Source organism: Xiphophorus hellerii, chromosome 8 (assembly GCF_003331165.1).
Source record: "Xiphophorus hellerii strain 12219 chromosome 8, Xiphophorus_hellerii-4.1, whole genome shotgun sequence".
Lineage (NCBI taxonomy): Eukaryota > Metazoa > Chordata > Actinopteri > Cyprinodontiformes > Poeciliidae > Xiphophorus > Xiphophorus hellerii.
The window spans coordinates 4,769,737-4,790,879 of record NC_045679.1 but is presented as its reverse complement, the minus strand read 5'-3'; the positions used below and the strand labels follow the sequence as shown (position 1 = coordinate 4,790,879).

The following is a 21,143-nucleotide window of genomic DNA, read 5'->3' as shown; positions in this document are numbered from 1 at the left end:
AATTCACATCAGCTCACACACACTTTCTACCTTCACCTGCAGAGGAAACACACATCATTCATCTGCACATCAACTCTGATCATCCTTTACATCATTAGAGCTGGAAAAAGATCAGCTGCTCCTCCTCTGATTGGCTCTTCTTCTCTGCTTCATATCAGTGTCAGGTGAATGCAGTCAGACAGCAGAGAGGCAGAGGAAGCTGCCATCAGCTGCTGCACTTCTACTATCAGTCCACTAGATGGAGACATGGAGCAACATTTACATTCACTGATTCAACCTGAACAAGTCTTATAGTTCACAATTATTAATTTCTACAAGTGGATTATTGGCTCCATTAAAGATGAACTATTCAATTATCTGACTGAATCAAACCCATTTTAATAATATTTTTATTTTGAAAGGAAGCAACAGGAAACTGTTGCTGACCGTTAATGGTGGAGACTAGAGTTCGGTACCAGGAAATAAAAACATGAATCAGTTCGGAGAAGAAAACAGTGAAACATCAGCTGTTCATCATGTTGTTTGATTCCAGTTCATCAATAATCTAATAATCCTGTAGATTAGCCTTCAAACAGCAGAAATATTAAAGTTTCAGCTGAAATCAGAAGTGAAACTTTTCTCCAAACGTCAGAGATTTGAAACAATCAGGAAAAAGTTAAAATGATGAAAAAATTCAAGAAATGAATAAATCAAACTTACAGTTTGTTCAAACGATCCAAAGAGTTAAAGAAGAAAATTTAAACAACAGACTGAGACCCAACTAACAGACTGAAACCACACCTGAACAGGTAAATTCAAACCGAAAGTAAATGTCACGGATGTTGCGTAACTGATGACGTCACAGTCCACCTTGCTTGTAGTTTTTTCCTCCAGAGCAACAGAACCAGGAAGTAGAAGCTCTGAGGTGAAATCAGAGGCAGGTTGATAAAATCTTCATGAGGAAGGAGACAAGTTCTGATAAAAATGAGGGTGTACTTACTTTTGATCATGACTGTAGTGATGATTGATAGTAACAAAAAATGAAGAACAGTATTTTAGTTTATTCATCATGTCATAGAGAAAAATGTGAAAATGCATTTTTCAAACTAATATTTTCACCATGTCATCCATACGTTCATTCTAAACTAAATATTTAATTCACAAGCTAAATATTGACTTTGAAAATTACATTTTTGAAAATAAAAATTTAGCTAAATATTTAGCTTCAAAATAAATATTTATTTTCCAAACATTTAATTTTCAAATTCAGTATTTATTTTCAAAACTACATATTTAATTATCTATTTTCATGTCTAGTTGTTCAGTCAGACCAGGGGCCCCAAAGTCGGTCCTGGAGGGCCGGCATCCTGCATGTTTTAGTTTCTCCCTAGTTTAATGCACCTGGATCCAATGACGGCTCGTTAGACGGCCTAAGAAGAAAACTGACACGCTGAAAAGGTTGTTGGTTCCACCAGGGAGAGAACTAAAACGTGCAGGATGCCGGCCCTCGAGGGCCGACTTTGGGGGCCCCTGTTTTAAAAGGACAAATTGAAGGTTTTCTTTAAAAACCTGCCATATGTGTAACATGACGTGGTACAGTGCACCATTATTGTTCTTACTTCACAGGGAAGTTTCTCCAGAGAGTGAGAGACCACCATCTTCGTATTGTCATCATATCATTCTGTGGACGTCACAGCTTCACATTTAATGAAATCTCCAACAGAAAGCAGAGACTCTCATCTGTTTCCTTACCTCGCTGAAATCAAATGATGCTCCCATCACAAAGTAGTGCATACTGTTGAGAAAAATGTGATTATTACGTCTATACAAACCATACAACAATATGGTGGGTGGAGGCGGATGTTACCATCACTACAAACATTACACAGTTGTTGGACAGTCCTTGTTTAGGCAATCCCTGTGGTGTTTAAGAGAAAATTCAAGAAGGGGGAAGAAAATTAATGTGTCATTACTATAGCAATCAGATTGAGGTAAAGGACAACAGCCTTACCCACAGTATTGATTATAAACATTTAAAGCAGGAATGGTTGGAAATAAGCATCTTGTAGCTCTAAAGAACCACAAGTGTCCCATCAGAACATCTCACCTTAACATCATTGCCAACAAATTCTGTCCATGGTCCGGATGACATCTGAAGACAGACTTCTCTGATGATACAAAGTTTTTAAGTTAAAAATTAGCAAGGGTATATTTCACAACATAAAAATTATAAACATGTATGAGAATGAAAGACAGATGTGAGACAGAACGGTCTCTTGATGGTCCAGCTTTAACCCATGTGTTGTTTAAAAAGAAACAAGACTGCTTAGAAAATGTATGTCCTATTGGATTTCAGGCATTAAAACGTTATCCACAAATTCAATTTGGATATTTATTCTTACATAAATATGAAGATTAATGCTGAACCTTTGCCTCCGTGGAACAACGGAACAACATGCTGAACACATGCCACTTTCAAACTCATTCCTATAAAACCTTAATGTTTTGATGTGGTTTTCATCTGTGAAGCCACTGATAGAATCAAGGAAGAAAATCTCCCTTTGCTTAGGTTTCAGAATCTGAAACAATATGTCACACTGATGATGAACACTACCGCAGAGTAATAAATGAATTAGACAAGTGTCAAGAAATGCAGTAAATATGTAAATAAGTATTGTACTAACGCATAGTGTCCAATGTCCAGGACGCCACACAGGAATCAGAACTCAGTCCAGATCTTGTGCCTGCAGCTTCCAATTAAATCACAAAATTAATATATTGTGGTGAATCTGACATCCAAAGCAAAAATATGTACTGGTAGGTGTAGTGCTGGGTCAAGGGAAAGAGGTGGAAACCAGGTGTGGACTACATGACTGTTTCCTGTTTCCTGTTGGTAGCTGCTGGCTGGACAGGTGGCTGGGCTGATGCACAGCTGGACACCATATTGAAAGTCATTGCCTGGTTAACCAAATGATTAACAAACCTGTCCCTTCTGTCAATGGCTGAAAAACAGTTCGGGCAATGAAAGTGAGATGTGTCTCTCCAGGGTAGGCCACATCTGAATTTATGGAATTCTGCAGTAACAAAAGGAAATTAATACAATTAAAAAACAACATCTTTATACTTTGCAGATAAGTTTAAACGAGACATGGTTAATTCCCACTCAAAATAGAGCGAGGACACAACGTAATAGCTACTAACATTAAAAAAAGGTTATTACACATCAGGAAATATACAAATGATTGGTAGAAAAAAGGCATGTTTGAAATTAATCACTGTAGATTTTTTAACATTATTGTTACTGTTTTGTAGGATTTAACAGTTAATTATACAAGTCACAATGGCTTACACATAACAAATATATATTCTGCAAAACATTATTAGAAACTGTAAAAGTGATATTGCTCAAACAGCCAAGGGCAGGTATTAACTAATTAAATATTTACTCAATTACTCTGTAACTTTTGACAAAAAACAAATTACGACTATTTTTCCATATGTAAAACTCTTGAGTAAATATTGTTGATATGCAACCTAATGCGAGTAACTTAACTGAATGAAGAACACATTTTAATCCATAAAAAATAAAACATGATACACAGATAAATGTTTATGTTTGGTTTCTTCAAACCTGAATTTGTTGTCTTGTATTAATATTTTTCATTTTTGGTTTTAAAATACCTAACAGTGCACATAACTTCATTTTTATTCATGTCTGCTGAAATAAATGGGTAATATTACATTGCACATTATGATCAGTAAAACAGTAGTTAATAAAAGCCATTTCACCAAATACTTTGTTACTTTTACTTGTGTAGTTTATTGCACAGTTACTTACTAAAAATATATTGAACTATATTTCAAAATATTGAAATATATGTGATACGTCATTAGAGAATCACATCTGGGTACTAAACCCACCTATGATGGCAGCTGTTAGTTTATAATAAATATTAGACTTTCCACAAATTTAACATTGGTGTACAAAACATATTTAAATAAGATTAACCTTTAAAAATAAAAGAAAAACATTAAAAAACTGGTAAGTATGTAAAAAAAATTAATTAATTATTCTTAATTAAATAAGAACATTATTTTAGTTTATTCATCATGTCATAGAGAAAAAATGTGAAAATTTATTTTCCAAACTAAACATTTAATTTTCAAATCCAATATTTATTTTCTACATATTTAATGATCTATTTTCATGTCTAGTTGTTCAGTCAGACGCTCCATCATGTTGTCATGTTCCAGTTTTTCTCCACTCAGCAACAGTTGGTGAACAGGATTTAATCCAGTTTAGTGTAATTGTCTTTCTTGCTACTAGTAGCAGAAGGTGCAACAATATGTAACATTGATCTTTAGTGAGTAAATCCTTGGTGTTTATGTCCAGCAGAAATAGAAGAGGCTCCATGGGGAGATCTGTCCTTAGAATGTCCTCAATCTCCTGTTTCATTTCCTCCCAGAAGGTCTTTATTTGTGGTCAGTCCCAGAAGACGTGTGTGATGACCGACCATTCCACAAATTCCTCCAACATCTATCTGTGGTTGGAATCCTGGAAATGAAACTTTTTAATGGAGTTCTATTAAATCTGGTTTTTACTTTCCAGTCAAACTCTTTCCAGATTTGGTTTCCAATCCATTTATGGCACAAAAATGCACAGAAGAAAACTCCACTCCGTGTTTTATCAATCTCCAGTTCAGTCCAGTAAATTGATGCTCTCAGTTTTCCCATCAATCCACCAATGGAGACACCAAACTGTGCAGTAAGAGACTGGTGTATTCAGTGTTTCTGTGCTTTGAACCCTCATCCATTTTACTTCTATGTCAACGGTGGAGCAGGAAGTGGAAAATCCCACCTGATTAAATGAATTGACTCTGAAGCAAGCACTGCTCTGGATCATCAGATCCATCAGTAGCCTCTTCTACTGATGGAGAGGAGGCTGACATATCAAATCAAACTGTCATGTTGACTTCATTTACAGGAACAGCAGCTTTTTCTATCAATGGCTGTTTGTTACATTCACTGCTCAAACTACCCAGGAGTCTAAAACCTCCCATTCAAGGACTTGATACTCAACTAGATGAAGTCAGATTTGAGCTTTTAAATGCTGAAATTATTGCTACTGATGATATTTCAGTGCTTTCAAAACCTCTTTCTGCTGATGTGGATGCAAGACTGAAAGAAAAGGAAATCACTGAGATTTTGGAGGAACGTCTGTTTCAGGGTCGTTGACGTATCAGGATTTCCATCAGGGGAAATTAAACATTTAAAAATATGTTTATCCATTGCAATTATTAGAACATTTGAAATGTTGTGCAAACAGAAATTAAAATTAAAAATTAAAATGAGACGTTTTCAGAGGTTTTTTATCAATATGATTCGGCTGTGGTCTTAAAAAATGTCATGTGGTGCGACCGTGATTTATCTTAAAATAAAGTATTTTCCATCATTTATTAAACATTTTTTATAAGTTTAATTTTACTGAAGGTGTTTAAAAACAAAGTTTTAAATTTTCTTTGTATTTTTCTGACAATTATGACAGTTTTTCCCCAAAAATGAACCAGTTCCATTTATAATTGTCTTATATTTTTCTCCACCATTTCATCAAACTGTGTTAAAATTAAATAAACTCCAGTCACTTGAGGAAACTGTATTAGTGATTAATATTTCTGCTCCAGAAATTAGATATTCCATTTTTAGTTCAATACATTTACTTTTTAATTGGTCACCAAATGATTTATAGAATAAATGTCGGCCAGTAAACGGGTCAAAATCCTTTAAAAAATAAAAATAGTATTACATCCAGTAACAGTACATTACAAAAAACACAAATTAAACACACCAATTTAATTCACATAAAAATTAATGCAGTAATCAACTTTGTAACAAACATTTCAAACAGATCCTCATAAAATCAGAATGTTCAGTAGATTGATTTTATTTTCTGAACTTTTTAAAGTTTTATTTTAAAAACTTAATCAAAACAGAAATGTTCAATCTCCCAAATGTAAGAACAATAATGACAATAGAATAATTCAGTTGAATTGAATTATTTTAAGCAGAACCAAGTATGATAAATAATGTAATCATTCACAAGTTCCCCAAATGTGAGCTTCTTTCAAAACGGAAAAGATTTCAATGAACTTCTAAACCATCATATTACTCCTGGGTAGAGACGCTCCCATCAGGGTTTTTCCTGCCGGTTCTGATCGCCATGAGGTCCGATCACTGCCGATCACAGATACCGATCACATGGATTGGCTGTTAATGTTTGGCTTTAGGTAGAAATGCTACTATGTGATCTGGCAAAATGGAGCCATAAAATCACCTCATTTAGACAAAAACATGTCCAATACTTGCAGGCTCATGGCTAATTGTTCTGGTTCTGATGGCTTGTTTCTGACCCAGTAGAGTAATTCAGCAGAACACAGGCAGGAGGCAGAGGAACTCCATTTGTTCTCTCAGATTATCTGATGCTGGGACATAGAGAAAGTTACATTAAAACTGTTTTAAAGTTTCCTCCTCAGTACCGCGTAGCGATGGTCCAACAAAGAATTATTGTGATGATTAATCAGGTTAAAAATTGGCTCATTCTGAAGATTTTTAACCATTTACACCTTTTTTATACAGTTTTATACATTAAAAGATACAAAAATAAACAGATAATTAAATCACTTGTTAGAATATATTTACAAAGTTTTTTCCATCTATTTTTAAACTTTCTAACTTCTTTTCTGTAGTTCCAGGGTGAGTCTTTCTTCATGACTCTTTAAGGAATGAGAAGCTCAGCTCAATGTTTTTATCCAACCTTGTTATTAATCAGTGAAATAAGTTGGAGGAGAGACGTTTGGTTCCTGTTGCAGCTCAGTGTTAATCTGGTTAATCTGAGAGATGAGCTCCAGTCTAACACTGCAGTGAGGATTAAAACCGGCCAGACAAGGTGAGGGACGGAGGAGAGGTCACCATCAGGAAGTTTGAACCTCTGCAACAAACTGCATTTTAATCACAACCAGCTGCTGATTTTACTGGGTTTTGCTTTTCCAGTTAAATCCTTTATTTTCCGGTTTGGGTTGAATCAGGTGTGGCCCACGTTGGCGCTGTGGCGGGTCATATCCATGTTGGTTTATTCACTAAAAACAGGCTTACTTTTTGTTATCAGATTTAAATGTAAAATATAGCAGAGATGCAGCGATCAGACCTTTTCTGTCCAACACTGATCTCCAGTTTTCATTCTGCTCTGATCTTCCAGTTCCTGGGATTTTTCCTCCAAAGAGAAAAATGTTCTGCAGGTTCTGAGTTTCAGGTAGAAGTTCTGAATGAAACAGAGAATATGAAGATATTCCCACTTTAGGCTTCAAAGCATTGACCTCTGACCTTCATGGGATGGGAATGTTTTACTTTAAATCAGGACTTTCTGAAAGGCAGAGTTGATGAAAAAATCTTTTATTGCAAATATTTAAATTTGAACAGGAAAAGAACAGAATGAGCAGCAAATGAACCAAATGCAGAAGAAAAATGTTTTTATTTAAAACACATGAAGAAAAATGCAGCAAATTTACAAAAGGAAGATTTAATATTCAAATCTGACATGTTGAGAAAAATAGGAGCCGATAGAAACAGAAAATGATCAGTGATTGAGAAAAACTGATCAACATTTCAATGAAATCTGATGAATGAAAGGAAAAAATAAGAGAAACAACATCTTGATATTCAGTGTGAAGCTTTGACTGGAAACAGACAGGAAAACATAAGGATCCTGGAATAATCATGGAATAATCCTGGAATAATCCCAGCTTCCATATTTAAAGGACTGGAAGAAGAAAAAGTTTCCAAGGACTTAATCAGAATTGTTTCACCTGGAAATAGATTGTAGAGACTGAACTATCTGTTCAACAGTGAGAGAGTTTCTCTGACAGGAGGAAAATCTTTAGACTCTTTAGACTCAACTCAGCACAGAAACACTGAGGTACCAGAACTGAACCAGAACCCAAATCCAGGAATCAGAGGTTCAGTGAATGTGGTGTTGAAGGTGTGGAGGAGGATCAGTGAGTCAGAGGAAACTCTGTAGAAGGACAGAATGCCAGCAGGACAGTCCACATACACTGCTACTCTGTTAGAGACAGAGGAGGAGGAGAGACGAGTTTTTATCTTATTGTGCCAGACAGAGTAACCATCATAATCAGAGCATCTCAGACTCCAGGAATGATCATTCCCTCCAAACAAACAGTATCTACTGCCTCCTTTCCTCCTGATTCCTCTGTAACTCACTGATATATAAACCAATCCTCTCCACTCGACCTCCCAGTAACAGCGACCAGTCAGACCAGTTCTACACAGCAGCTGATCCCAGTAATCAAATCTGTCTGGATGATCAGGATATGACTGAAGCTCCTCACATGTCACCTTCCTGTTGTCTTCAGACAGTTTGAGTTTTCTGTTCACTGTGTTTGTGTCGATGGTGAGTTGACAGGAATCTGATGGAGAGAACAAACACAATCCAGCTGCAGTTATTGATCATTTATTGACACTTTGATGATGACTCCTGAATGAGTGATGTGACAGTTTGAAGATGGTTGAATGTGAGCTGCTTTGTTGTCATGAATCAGATGAAAAACACACTTACACTTCCTCAGACCTGGTGTCAAGAATGGTACTCCAGCAGGCTCCACCCTGAAAGGAGGAGGGGGGTCAGACCATCAGTCTCTTTCAGCAGCAAACATGGACATTACATGTCTCTCAGACACACATTGTCCTCCACTGAGACAGGAACAGTCCAACATTTGGATTGCAAACTGCAGTGGATGTAGGAAGGACAGTTGGTGCTGCTGCAGCACAACTCATTTCTCCAAACACAGGAAAAGCTCCAACAGAGAGGAGAAAGGAAATCCCTCAGTAACAACCTGAAGAAACTCACTGAAGCCTAAAAGGACATCAGGAAACTAAGGAAACATTTCTGGAAGCTCAACCTGATTTAATAATCAGCATTAAAATACAATCAATCTAAACTCTGACACAACACCTGGATACCTGTTCCATCCACACTCCCACACACAGATGAAGGAATGAAACACTAAACAGCCCTGCTGCTGAAAACCTGCTGTGGCCTCACTGTAATATCCAGAAATACAAACATTAAAAAGGAGAAGCTGCATCACATTCAACAAAGAGTTCAACAAGAATCAAAGATTTGATCTCTGAGCTCAGACTCACAAACCAGGGAGAGGCTTCCATCATCACACACCTCTGACAAACACCTCCAACCTTTCAGCACTTCCTCTACCAACCAACACCACCAGGTGGCGCTGCTGCACACATTTACAATGAGACCAAGAAGAAGAAGCAGCATCCTGAATCCAGCAGCTGCAGTAATGGCTTGTGAAAGTGTACAAGGAGCATCTGGAACCAGAACCAGCAGATCCAACAGTCCAGAGAGTCTTTGTTTGCATCTTTCCTCTCAGATTTCCAAGCTGCTCTGAGAGGGAAATGACATCATCATTCTACTGATGATGTCACGCTCTGATGTCACTGATCAGGAGCTGCTGGACTTGTACATTTCCAGCATGGAGGACAGAGAAGATCTCAGCTCTGATGAGGAGCTGGCCTGCCTTCAAACTGATTCAGGGTCAAAGAAATATTTCCAGATGAAGTCAGACTAAAATGTTGGATTGTCCTGCTGTTGCAATCAGAGGCCAAGAAGAAGCTTCAAGTTCTTCTCCTGTTCAGCTCTACGTTCCTGTCAGAGACTTCAGCTCCTCATGAGGAGAACAACTAAAGCCTGGAACAGACTGACACTAACATCCTGACATCTCATCCCTGAACAAAGCTTTGCAGCATCAAGGTGACTCTTAGCGCCATATATGGACATATTTCCTCTAAAGGGGGCGGAGCCTGGATTGGAGGAACCAGCAGCAGCTTCCAGGAACAAACCTTGGGAACCTCTGGAGGAGAACATGGAGATGAGATTCCTGCTTTAATCAGTGGATTCATTGATAGAAAACATGACGACTGAAATATCTGAGAGCTGCAGCTCCATTTTCTACAGATCTGCTGGAACATCAGATAGAAATGAAGAATTTCATCATTTCACATCAAATCTGTTCATCTTCCACAGATACAACTGAATTATTGACCTGAACTGGTTCTAAAGGTCTGGATGGTAAAAACATCCATTGTTTTTATGTCTCATTAGTTTCCAGAAAGAGTTGAAATGTTTCAGAAGCTTTTATCCAGCAGCTCAGTAAAGATCTCTCCTCTTTCCAACCTGATTTAGTCCATGAAGCAGAACATCTCTGCTGCTGCAGCAAAGGGAGGAAACTTCTCCAGCTCTCAACTTCTACACTCTGACTGCTTGGAAACAGATCAGGGAGGAACAGCCTTTTCTCCAGGCTGCGTCCTCCTGACTCTAGCGCCACCTACTGGCTGTTCACCAGAGGTGGAGAAAGAACTCAAACAATGTACTGAAGTAAAAGTACAAATAAACAGACAAAAATGTTCTCTAGTAAAAGAACCACATTAACATTTTTACTTGAGTAAAAGTAAGAAAGCATGAAAAATATGTTTAATATCTGCTGAAGTTGTTTTAAAACCTGACAAACGAGCCTCATGGGAACCAATATTCTAATTTATTGAATATGACTGTAAATGTAAATATGAGATGGAGATTATTCACATTATTTCAATAACCAGGATGTGGAGGAGTTTAACGTTACTGGGACATTCATGGCAGGAGACGCTGCGCTCCATGCGCCCCGACCGCAGTAATCAATGTTACTGCCAGTTCAGCTGCTTACAACTATTTAATTGTTTTATTTATTGCAGTCGATTTAAACTAGAAGCTTGGTAAGATTACATAAAACTTCCCTAACCTAAATCAATTTAACACCCAAAACTCAGACAGCGTTTAGCAGCTTAACTTTCCTCGATATGTTTTTCAGATTTGATGGTGAATTTTTGAAAGCTAGCAGTTCATGATATCAGGGAGGCAAAGGCGGCACCAGAATCATTGATTACTTTCAAACTAACCAACAAATCAAAAAGCGCAAAGCGACTTGGATGTAACTTGTAACGCAACGCTTTATAGAAATGTAGTGAAGTAGAAAGTACAGATACTGTAAAATGTAGTGGAGTAAAAGTTCCCACCATTAAATCTACTTACGTACAGAAACATGAAAAATGTCCTTAAGTTCAGTAACAAAGTTCTTGTCCCAACAACCAGGATCAGGTGAAGGACCTCTGCAGTCCCATGATGCTTCCTCTCCCTCTTCTAAACCATCTGATGGGCTGATATCATCCCTCTACTTTATCAATAAAATGTTTTTCTTTCTCTTATTACGATTCCATTATTTATCCTAAATGTGACGTCAGAGCTGTGGATCTGGAATCTGATTGGTCGGATGGATATTTCCCTGGTTTTCCAACATGAAGGGTCTCTGCCTTTTTCCAAGACGTTGGGAATTTTTCCCAAACTTTATTGAAAAATCCCAAAAACTTTCCCAACTACTGAAAACCTAAACACATTAGTCTTTTCTTGGATCTGTCTAAAAGGTCTTATTATTGTTTTTTCATTTCTACCACAGTCAACAGAGCACAATTCTACTTTTTCACCATCATTCACTGCAATTCTTCATTTCCTCTGGAAAACAAGGGATTTCCATTCTCTTCTGATTCCTTTCATTCTGTGGATCATTTTCCTGATGTCGCCCCCTGGTGGAGATCAAACTACTAAACGGATGAAACTGTTAAAATTCTCACTTTCTTTCTTTGCCTTATGAATTGATTCAAACTAAATGTTTCCCAGCAGACTGACTAAAGACATTTCTCCCTCTTCCTCCTCTATCAGACCTTCTCTGCTCCTGCAGCAGGTTCCTCCATACCTTAGAGCTTCCAGTCTCCAGTGTGGATCCTTCAGTCCAGCTGACAGCAGCTTCACTCCTGAGTCTCCTGGATGATTGTAGCTCAGGTCCAACTCTTTCAGATGGGAGGGGTTGGAGGTCAGAGCTGAGGCCAGAGAAGCACAGCCTTCCTCTGAGACCAAACAGCCTGATAAGCTGCAGACACACAATTCATCACATGATGAGAACATTGAGGTAGAACACAAGGTCTGAAGTGATTGATGGCGGACAGACAGATGGACAGATGGACAGATGGATGGATGGTTTTGTAACATGTGGAATATATAAGAAAGCCAAGCAACTGCTGGGATCTGTAATAATGTTTCTTTTTGCACCTAAGATGCAGCAATTTGTCAAGTACCCAAAGTTACCTGAGAGTTTCCAGGTTGCAGTTTGGACTCTTCAGTCCAGCAGAGAGAAGCTTCACTCCTGAATCCTGCAGGTTGTTGTTACTCAGGTCTAGTTCTTTGAGACTGGAGGACTGGGAGCTGAGAACTGAGGACAGAGCTTCACAGCTTCTCTCTGAGAGGTTACAGTCACTCAGTCTGAGGAGACAGAGAGAAAAATCTGTTATTAAAGAATTCATTAAAAAAATTTACTTTCCAGTCATGTATGTTCTTTTTGAAAGATTGAAGGAACTATCTTATTTTGCACATATTTATGTTGCCTTTTGTTGTGAATTGGTTCGGTCAATAGTTGGGTCGCCATCTTTAAATGGCTGATCTAAAAAGAACAAGGAGGCTGGCAGCAAAACTTTTGAATTCCACAATAAAACTAAATTCATCCAGTCTCAGTTTTAGCAGAAAGAGTTTTGCTTCTTTAATAATTCATAATGATGATGGTGTTGTTATGTGATGATGCTACATATTAATAGACATTCACCCCGATGTATCCCTGTGGGCGACATCTGGGAGACAATGCATCAATAAATAAAATAAAACATCATGAAACAATATTTAGCACATCATTAAAAGTTTTCACTTGATCAAAAATAACTGAATTAACAATCTGTGTCCTTACAGAGCTTTGTTGGAGGCTTTAACCACTGGCAGCAGCCTCAGAAGAACCTCCTCTGAAGCAGAGTATTTCTTCAAGTCAAACACATCCAGATCTTTTCCTGATGACACTAAGATGAAGATCAGAGCTGACCACTGAGCAGGAGACAGTTTATCTGTGGAGAGACTTCCTGAAGTCAGAGACTGTTGGATCTCCTCCACTAGAGAATGATCATTCAGTTCATTCAGACAGTGGAACAGATTGATGCTTTTCTCTGCAGACACATTCTCATTAATCTTCTCCTTGATGTACTGAACTGTTTCCTGATTGGTCTGTGAGCTACATCCTGTCTTTGTGAGCAGACCTTGTAGAAGTCTCTGATTGGTCTGCAATGAAAGTCCCAGGAGGAAGCGGAGGAACAAGTCCAGGTGTCCATTTGGACTCTGCAAGGCCTGGTCAACAGCTCTCTGATGGAGATTATTTACATTTGATTTGTAATAAAATTTAGAAAAAAATGATGGTGGATTTTCTTCTAACAGGTTGACTCCAGAGTTGATGAAGGTCAGATGAACATAAACAGCAGCCAAAAACTCCTGAACACTCAGATGGACGAAGCAGAACACCTTGTCCTGGTACAGCCCTCTCTCCTCTTTAAAGATCTGTGTGAACACTCCTGAGTACACTGAGGCGGCTGTGATATTGATGCCACACTCTGTCAGGTCTGATTCATAGAAGATCAGGTTTCCTTTCTGCAGCTGATCAAAAGCCAGTTTTCCTAGAGGCTCAATCATCTTCCTGCTCTCTGGACTCCAGTGTGGATCTGTTTCAGCTCCTCCATCATACTTGACCTTCTTCACTTTGGTCAGAACCACCAGGAAGTGGATGTACATCTCCGTCAGGGTTCTGGGCAGCTCTCCTCCCTCTCTGGTCTCCAACACATCCTCCAGAACTGTAGCAGTGATCCAGCAGAAGACTGGGATGTGGCACATGATGTGGAGGCTTCGTGATGTCTTCATGTGGGAGATGATCCTGCTGGCCTGTTCCTTATCTCTGAATCTCTTCCTGAAGTACTCCTCCTTCTGTGGGTCATTGAACCCTCTGACCTCTGTCACCATGCCAACACACTGAGGAGGGATCTGATTAGCTGCTGCAGGTGGTGTGGTTATCCAGAGGAGAGCAGAGGGAAGCAGTTTCCCCCTGATGAGGTTTGTCAGCAGAACGTCCACTGAGGTGGACTCTGTAGCATCACTCAGGATCTCCTTGTTGTGGAAGTCCAGTTGAAGTCGACTCTCATCCAGACCATCAAAGATGAACAGAACCTGGAAGTGTTCAAAGCTGCAGATTTCTTTGGTTTCACTAAAGAAGTGATGAACAAGTTCCACCAAGCTGAACTTTTTCTCCTTCAGCACATTCAGCTCTCTGAACGTGAATGGAAATATGAACTGGATGTTCTGGTGGGCTTTGTCTTCAGCCCAGTCCAGAGTAAATTTCTGTGTTAGGACTGTTTTCCCAATGCCAGCCACTCCCTTTGTCATCACTATTCTGATTGGTTGATCTCTTCCAGGTTGGACTTTAAAGATGTCTTCTTGTCTGATTGTTGTTTCTGGTCTGTGTGGTTTCCTGGATGCTGTTTCAATCTGTCTGACCTCATGTTCATCATTGACCTCTCCAGTCCCTCCCTCTGTGATGTAGAGCTCTGTGTAGATCTGGTTCAGAAGGGTTGGACTTCCTGCTTTAGCAATCCCCTCAAACACAGACTGGAACTTCTTCTTCAGGCCAGATTTAAGTTGATGTTGACAAACTGCAGCAAGACGTTCTAAAATAAGACAAAAATTAAAATCAAGAACTAGATAAAATTTTATTCTCAATATGTTTTCCATAAATGTGATTCCATCTCTTCACATTTCAGTAAAGTCTGATTTATCCATCAGGTTAAATCTTTGTAGAAATCCTCTTACTGCTCTGCAGACGGTCAGCCAGCTCCTCCTGCTTCATCCTCCTCAGGAAGTTCAGTGTGATCTTCATCACTGCCTCTCTGCTGCTCCTCCTCTGTTCTTCATCCTCACCTTCCAACACCTCATCATCATCTCTCTGACTCTCTGAGCATTCTGGGTCATTTGGACTCAGAATCTTATGGATCTTCTTCAGCTCGTTCTTCAGAAAAGTGACAATGTTGTCCTCCAACGTCTGGAAGAGAATAATAGATGAAGGAAACATCAGACTGAAATCAAGGAGCCAAACACCAGATGGATGTTTGACAGACTGACAGTCCTCTGGTCTACAAAGTGCAGCATGGAGATGACTGTGAACACAACGCTTGGAAAAGTTGTTGTTCTTATACAGACCATAAATATGGAGTCCAGCTGTGTTTGATGCTGCTGGGCAGATGAAACACTGTCAACCTCTGAGCTCTGCTGGTCCCCTCTGTGGAGGAACCAGGAACAATTAGGAAGTCACAAAATATTCATCCAGCAATATTCAGAGATGAAATCACCAAGACTTTCACATTAAATGTACTTGAAGCAGAAAAACAGAGGATCATATGAACAAAATGGAGTGAAGTTAAAAAGAGGAAGATGAACTACAAGGATTAAGAGCAGTAACACCAAAATCACCTAGAAGACATTTTAAAAGGTTGATGCTGAACTTGGACTTCAAACAGTCCAAACTGTCATTAGATCTGATGCTGGTGGAGACAGTTTCCCAGAGCTTGGGGACAGTGGAAGGGAAGGCTCTGTCCACACAGGTCTTCAGGACAGTGTGGGACATCCATCAGGTTCTGATGACTAGATCTGAGGTGATGTGGACATAGAGGAGGTTTGAGATATGTGGGTGTGTGTCCATGTGGGATCCTCTCCTGGATGTTATAGAGAGGATTTTAAAATGGATCCTGTAGATCCCTGGAAGCCAGTGAGCTCACATTGTATCTGTCCACACAGAGACAATCAGAAGGTAAAGGTCCATGATGTGATATCTGGATGTGAGAAGTGAACCAGGTGATCCAAGTAGTTATAAAGATTTAATGTTCCTGCTGATCCCACTAAGAACCAGCAGAACCTCTGATGGTCCACATCAGCTCAGTTTGGTTGAGTTCCAGCAGATCTCACCAACCACATCATGAAGCTTTCCTTCCCTGCTGAACTGCTCTCACAATGCACACAGGAACCAAGTCCTGATGGACCAGACTGGCTTTACCAGGTATTTCCCAGTGGAAATGTTTTCTACTGTTAGTCTGACATGGAGCCAGGAAGCAGCAGAACATCATCATCAACATCCCAGAGATAAAGATATGAAGGTGTTTTCATGAGAACAGATCAGCTGATTTCTGTAGATAATGAATCAAACCTCTCTGTAAATATAACTGGAAACATCTGAGTTCTTACTGGTTCAATTTCCATAGTTACAGCAGTTAGAAACAGCTCACCTCTCTGATGATGGAGGTCCAGGAGATTTAAAGTCAACAGGACGATCCATTGACCGGTTGCTCTTAAAGGAGACACAGCTGGGTTCTAGTTCTGATTCTGGTTTGAATCTCTGATGGATCCTGAAAGAAAAACTCTCATTATAAATTTTCTGTTGTTTGCTTTCAAGATAATTTTTATATGACTGTAAAATAAAGAGCTGTGAGACACAATAGAACCAGACAGATCATGAACCTGATGTTCTAAATGATTCCTATCAGAACCGGTCCAATCCTCCAACATGTTCCTGATCATTGATCCTCCTGAATAATGTCCAGCCTTCTTTAAAGAGCAGAAAGATTTGTTTCTGAGACCAACATGTTGGTTTGAAATGACTGAGAGAAGTTTGGTGATCTTAGTGTTGAGCTCTGATATGGAGAAGAACCAGGAATCATTTCCACTCTGACCATCCAAGGAGGATCTGATGGAGTTTCAATCAGAACCAGATGGTCCGTTAGAGACACTGAAGCCCACTGCTCAATCAGATCCACAAAATATTTAGTTTAACTGTAGAAATGGTTGATAATCTGCCATGTTGGATGATGTTTGAACTTCAGAGGTGGAATCATTAAAATAATTAATAGAATTTTTTTTATTTCAGAATGAATCTGTCTTTTGTCAGATTTTAGAGAAAGATGCAAATATCAACCTAGAAATAAAATTCACTCCTGTCTATTTGTTCTTGTGTTAATATTAATATCGGACAAAATAAATGAGTTTCATTTGGAAAAATTAGGCTTATAGAAAACAGAATAAAAAACAGTTAAATGTTTCTGGTTCAAATGTCATGTCAACATAATAGTTTATAAGAGTGTGTCCTGACTGAGGATTTTTAAGTTTCTTTCTGTATGGTGTCAATAACTGACCAATGAATGATGGTTAAATTGATGTCAAGTAAACATCAGATCAGATTTTGGGACTTATGTTAACTACTGAAGCTCTGGGTAGAGACTGTGGATCTAAACGGACCTGTTTGATTTTTGTACAAAGGAGCCAGTTGAACTTTATTGTGTTCATAGTAACATGTTCCTTATTGGAGCATGTTTCCATGGAGACATCATACGTATTACATCTTTGACGTAATTCGTTTGAAAAGAAAAATAACCTGAAATTTAGACCAATGTTTTCACTACAACAGAACCCAACAGAACTTGTTATCATCACATGGCCACAATAACAGATATACACAGAACAGTTACAGCAGTTAGAAATAGCTCACCTCTCTGATGGTGGAGATCCAGGAGATTTAAAGTCAATGAGACGATGGTTTGACCTGTCACTCTTAAAGGACACACAGCTGGGTTCTGGTTCTGGTTCTGGTTTGAGTCTCTGATGGATCCTGACAGAAACATGATGATTAAAACTTAATCAGCAAAGAGGAGCAGCAGCAGCTTCATCACCACCACGTCTGTTCTGGCCTGATATAGTGAACGCTGTGTGAAAAGGGCTGTGGACAGTTAGAGATGGTGACCTCACCTCTGACCTTTGCTCTGGCTCTCATCTTCCCCACACAGAGTGGTTTTAGAGGGAGGGACTCCCTCCTCTCTGTCCTCAGACTGATCCATGCTGCTGAATTCACATCAGCTCACACACACTTTCTACCTTCACCTGCAGAGGAAACACACATCATTCATCTGCACATCAACTCTGATCATCCTTTACATCATTAGAGCTGGAAAAAGATCAGCTGCTCCTCCTCTGATTGGCTCTTCTTCTCTGCTTCACATCACTATCCAGGTTTTCCTGTAGTGTATTATTAGCCAGGTCGGCTGGTAACTTAGCCTGGCTAAGTGTGACTTTTTTTGTTTTTATTTAAAAAAATAATAATTTGAATAAGCCAGCCAGATTGCAGTCGTCTTTGCTGCAGTCAGTGTTTCATTTTCAGGGCAGAATATTTCCTGAATGATGGGCTTATAGTTGATGCACTGAGCAGTGAATGAAGCTGGCAGCACCAATCACACCTCTGCTGCCTCATGCACTGTTGTGTTGCATCTCTGAAGTTTACCTCGGGGTGGTTTGCGTATCGCACCTTTTACTCAAACTGGACACAGGTTGACCTGTGTGGACATTTATATCAATCCCCTCTGAGGATTCATGTTTCTTTCTAGAATTATTCATTAAGGTATGAGGCAAGTTTAAATGCCACCACCTTGCAAAGCAGAGCAAAGATGTTGCACGTTGGACATGCAGTGATAATGATGCATCTTTTGAACAAAGCATTATGTGCTGCAGTGAGCATTTACATATCAACTCACTGACTTTTTCTGTGCTGATATAGTTTATGTACACTGAACAAAAATGTAAACACCCCATGTCAAATATAAGAGTTTTATGAATATTTGGGTAATGCAATATATAGAGAAACTCAAAACATATTTTCAGTAATTACTGATCTTCATATCGGCATTGATAACATTGTGGTTTGGCCATTTGTAGTGGATTGACAGTCCTTTGAACATGAGGGTGGAGGAGTTTGATTTTGACCAAGTTGGCTTCTTGTAGGCGGTTATGGACAGTTGGAGGTGTGATGCATCTGTTATGCAGACCAATAGTCTCATCAGCTGTGTGTGTCGCTGGTCTTAGCCGCTGGGGCGTTTATATTTTTGTTCAGTATATGTATTCCCAGTTGGCCTGTGTGTTAGTGGTTCAGCCTGTGGAGGAGACAACATGGACGCCTCACCAAGCACGTTGGTTTTATTTTACTTTTATTCCTATTTAATTGTATTTTCTTATGGAGACACAATTCATCAAACACAAATGCTTTGTCTACTTAGGATCAGGCAGAGTTGCTCTGCGCAGCAATCAGAAAACTCGCCCCATAAAGCTCGGCGTCTAAAACATTATCTGTGGCGCTAAATAAGAACTTAATAGATTTATTAATTTCTGTGGCCTAGTTTAATTGGCCAACCTTAAAAGAAACAATAATAATTGTAGTTTACTGCGATGTCTTTGGGAACAAACAGCTCAAACTTACAGAGTAATGTTATAACATCAGATTGTTGGTAATAAAATGGTAACAAAACATTGTAACTATGACAATTGTTCTTTGTACTTTTACACAGTAAACTTGCCAGCTCCTTAAAATCTACAATGTAAATGTTAATTTAAAATCTTTTATTTTATCTATGCTGAAATAAAACAAATTTAACAGCATTGACATTCTCAATAAACAAATGTTACATTTCTATATCTGTGGTTTATGTTAAAATGTTAGCAATTATGGGGCTCCTGAAGGCCTGGGGGCCCATAAGTAGCTGCTTAGTTCATTTATGCAATGGGCCGGCTCAATGTGATCAGTATGACATCATGATTTTAGATCCACTGACTGCTGACTTAATTTGGATGTAAATGTAATGCAGATAATTGATGTTTATTTTAATTGTATTTTTTATTTGTTATATTTTAGACTCTTTAATTGTGGGTTCAAGTTTTGTCAGGAATGACATATCAGTGTCAGGTGAAGGCAGTCAGTCAGAGAGGCAGAGGAAGCTGCAATCAGCTGCTGTTCGTCTTTCAGTCCACTAGATGGAGACACGGAGCAACAGTTTCATTCACTGACTCACTGATTCACTCTGACTGAATATTAGGAGCTATTTTAGTTCACAAATATTCATTTCTACAAGTAGATTATCTTCTCCATCAAAGATTAACTATTTAATGTGAATAAATAAAAAATAAAAAAAAAATATATATATATATATTCTTTTGAAAGTAAGCAACAGGAAACTTGCTAAAGTCAATGGTGGATCCTAGAGTTTGACACCAGGAAACAAAATCATAAATCAGTATTTTCGGAGAAGAAAACAAATAAACAAATAATAATCTGTTCATCATGTTGTTCCAGTTTCCAGTTCCTCAGTAATTTAACAGTCCTGTAGATTAGCCTTCAAACAGCAGAGAGATTAAACTTTGAGCTGAAATCAGAAGTGAACCTGTTCTCCAAAAACAAGCAGGAAGGTTCATGTAGACAAAGGTCAAATAGAAACAAAGCAAACTTACAGTTTGTTCAAACGATCCAAAGAGTTGAAAGAAAATATCTGAACAACAAACTGAGACATAACAACCGGACTGGGGTCTCCCACTTTCAGTCGTGTTCAAACAGAAAGTAAATGTGACAGATGTTGCATAACTGATGACATCACAGCTCACCTGGTTTGTAGTTTTTTCTTTCAGAGCAGCAGAACCAGGAAGTGGAAATCAGGGGCAGGTTGATAAAGTCTTGATGAGGAAGGAAAGAAATTTTTAATGGAGTTCAATTAAATCTGGTTTTTACTTTCCAGTCAAACTTTCCAGATTTGGTTTCCAATCCCGTTATGGCACAAAAATGCACAGAAGAAAACTCGACTCCATGATTTATCAATTTCCAGTTCAGTCCAGTAAATTGATGCTCTCAGTTTTCCCATCAATCCACCAATGGAGACACCAAACTGTTCACAGCAGCACATAAAGTTCAGCCTGTAGCAGAAACAATCAGCTGATTGGACCCACAGTACCGGTGCTGCTACGGCCTGACATGAGAAGTCTTCCACTTTAGCTACAGCACATTTGGTCAGCTGGTTTTATATCTGTATGCTCTGTGCAATGGCTGTGTGGTGGAAATGATCTTTAACAAAAAGTGAGACTCTGTTTAGTGATCAGAGAAAGATTAATCCTTTTCTTCATCTGTTTGGATCGTTTGAACAAACTGTAAGTTTGTTTTATTTCCTAGTTGAACTTTTTCTTCAGGAACTTTCCTGCTTGTTTCTTCTCTCTGATGTTTGGAGAAAATGTTCCCCATGATTTGAACTCAAAGTTTAATCTCTCTTCCTTTTGA

The 21,143-nt window shown here is 38.7% G+C and overlaps 1 protein-coding gene and 2 long non-coding RNA genes across 4 annotated transcripts; all 3 read right to left on the bottom strand.

The window, feature by feature from the left end:
- Window positions 1–10: 10 nt before the first annotated feature.
- LOC116724639 (uncharacterized) lies at window positions 11–2,122 on the bottom strand. 2 transcript variants are annotated; one of them, XR_004340195.1, is made up of 6 exons: window positions 2,087–2,122; window positions 1,847–1,897; window positions 1,732–1,774; window positions 1,599–1,660; window positions 980–991; window positions 11–36 (listed from the first exon to the last, which is right to left on the bottom strand). It is a non-coding gene; the product is annotated as an uncharacterized LOC116724639 (long non-coding RNA). The 2 variants fall into 2 exon arrangements; XR_004340194.1 differs by lacking the exon at window positions 11–36 and adding an exon at window positions 853–899.
- A 5,828-nt stretch (window positions 2,123–7,950) lies between these two features.
- LOC116724453 (NACHT, LRR and PYD domains-containing protein 4-like) lies at window positions 7,951–17,895 on the bottom strand (the record flags this gene model as incomplete). The annotated part of the gene is made up of 10 exons (XM_032570172.1): window positions 17,807–17,895; window positions 17,550–17,669; window positions 16,294–16,413; window positions 15,215–15,293; window positions 14,828–15,056; window positions 12,894–14,685; window positions 12,245–12,418; window positions 11,856–12,029; window positions 8,606–8,652; window positions 7,951–8,456 (listed from the first exon to the last, which is right to left on the bottom strand). Coding segments are annotated over exons 1-10 (3,330 nt in total), but the record flags the coding sequence as incomplete, so codon positions are not given.
- A 240-nt stretch (window positions 17,896–18,135) lies between these two features.
- Window positions 18,136–20,499, bottom strand: LOC116724692 (uncharacterized). Its single transcript, XR_004340247.1, has 2 exons — window positions 20,330–20,499; window positions 18,136–18,981 (listed from the first exon to the last, which is right to left on the bottom strand). It is a non-coding gene; the product is annotated as an uncharacterized LOC116724692 (long non-coding RNA).
- Between the last annotated feature and the right edge of the window lie 644 nt (window positions 20,500–21,143).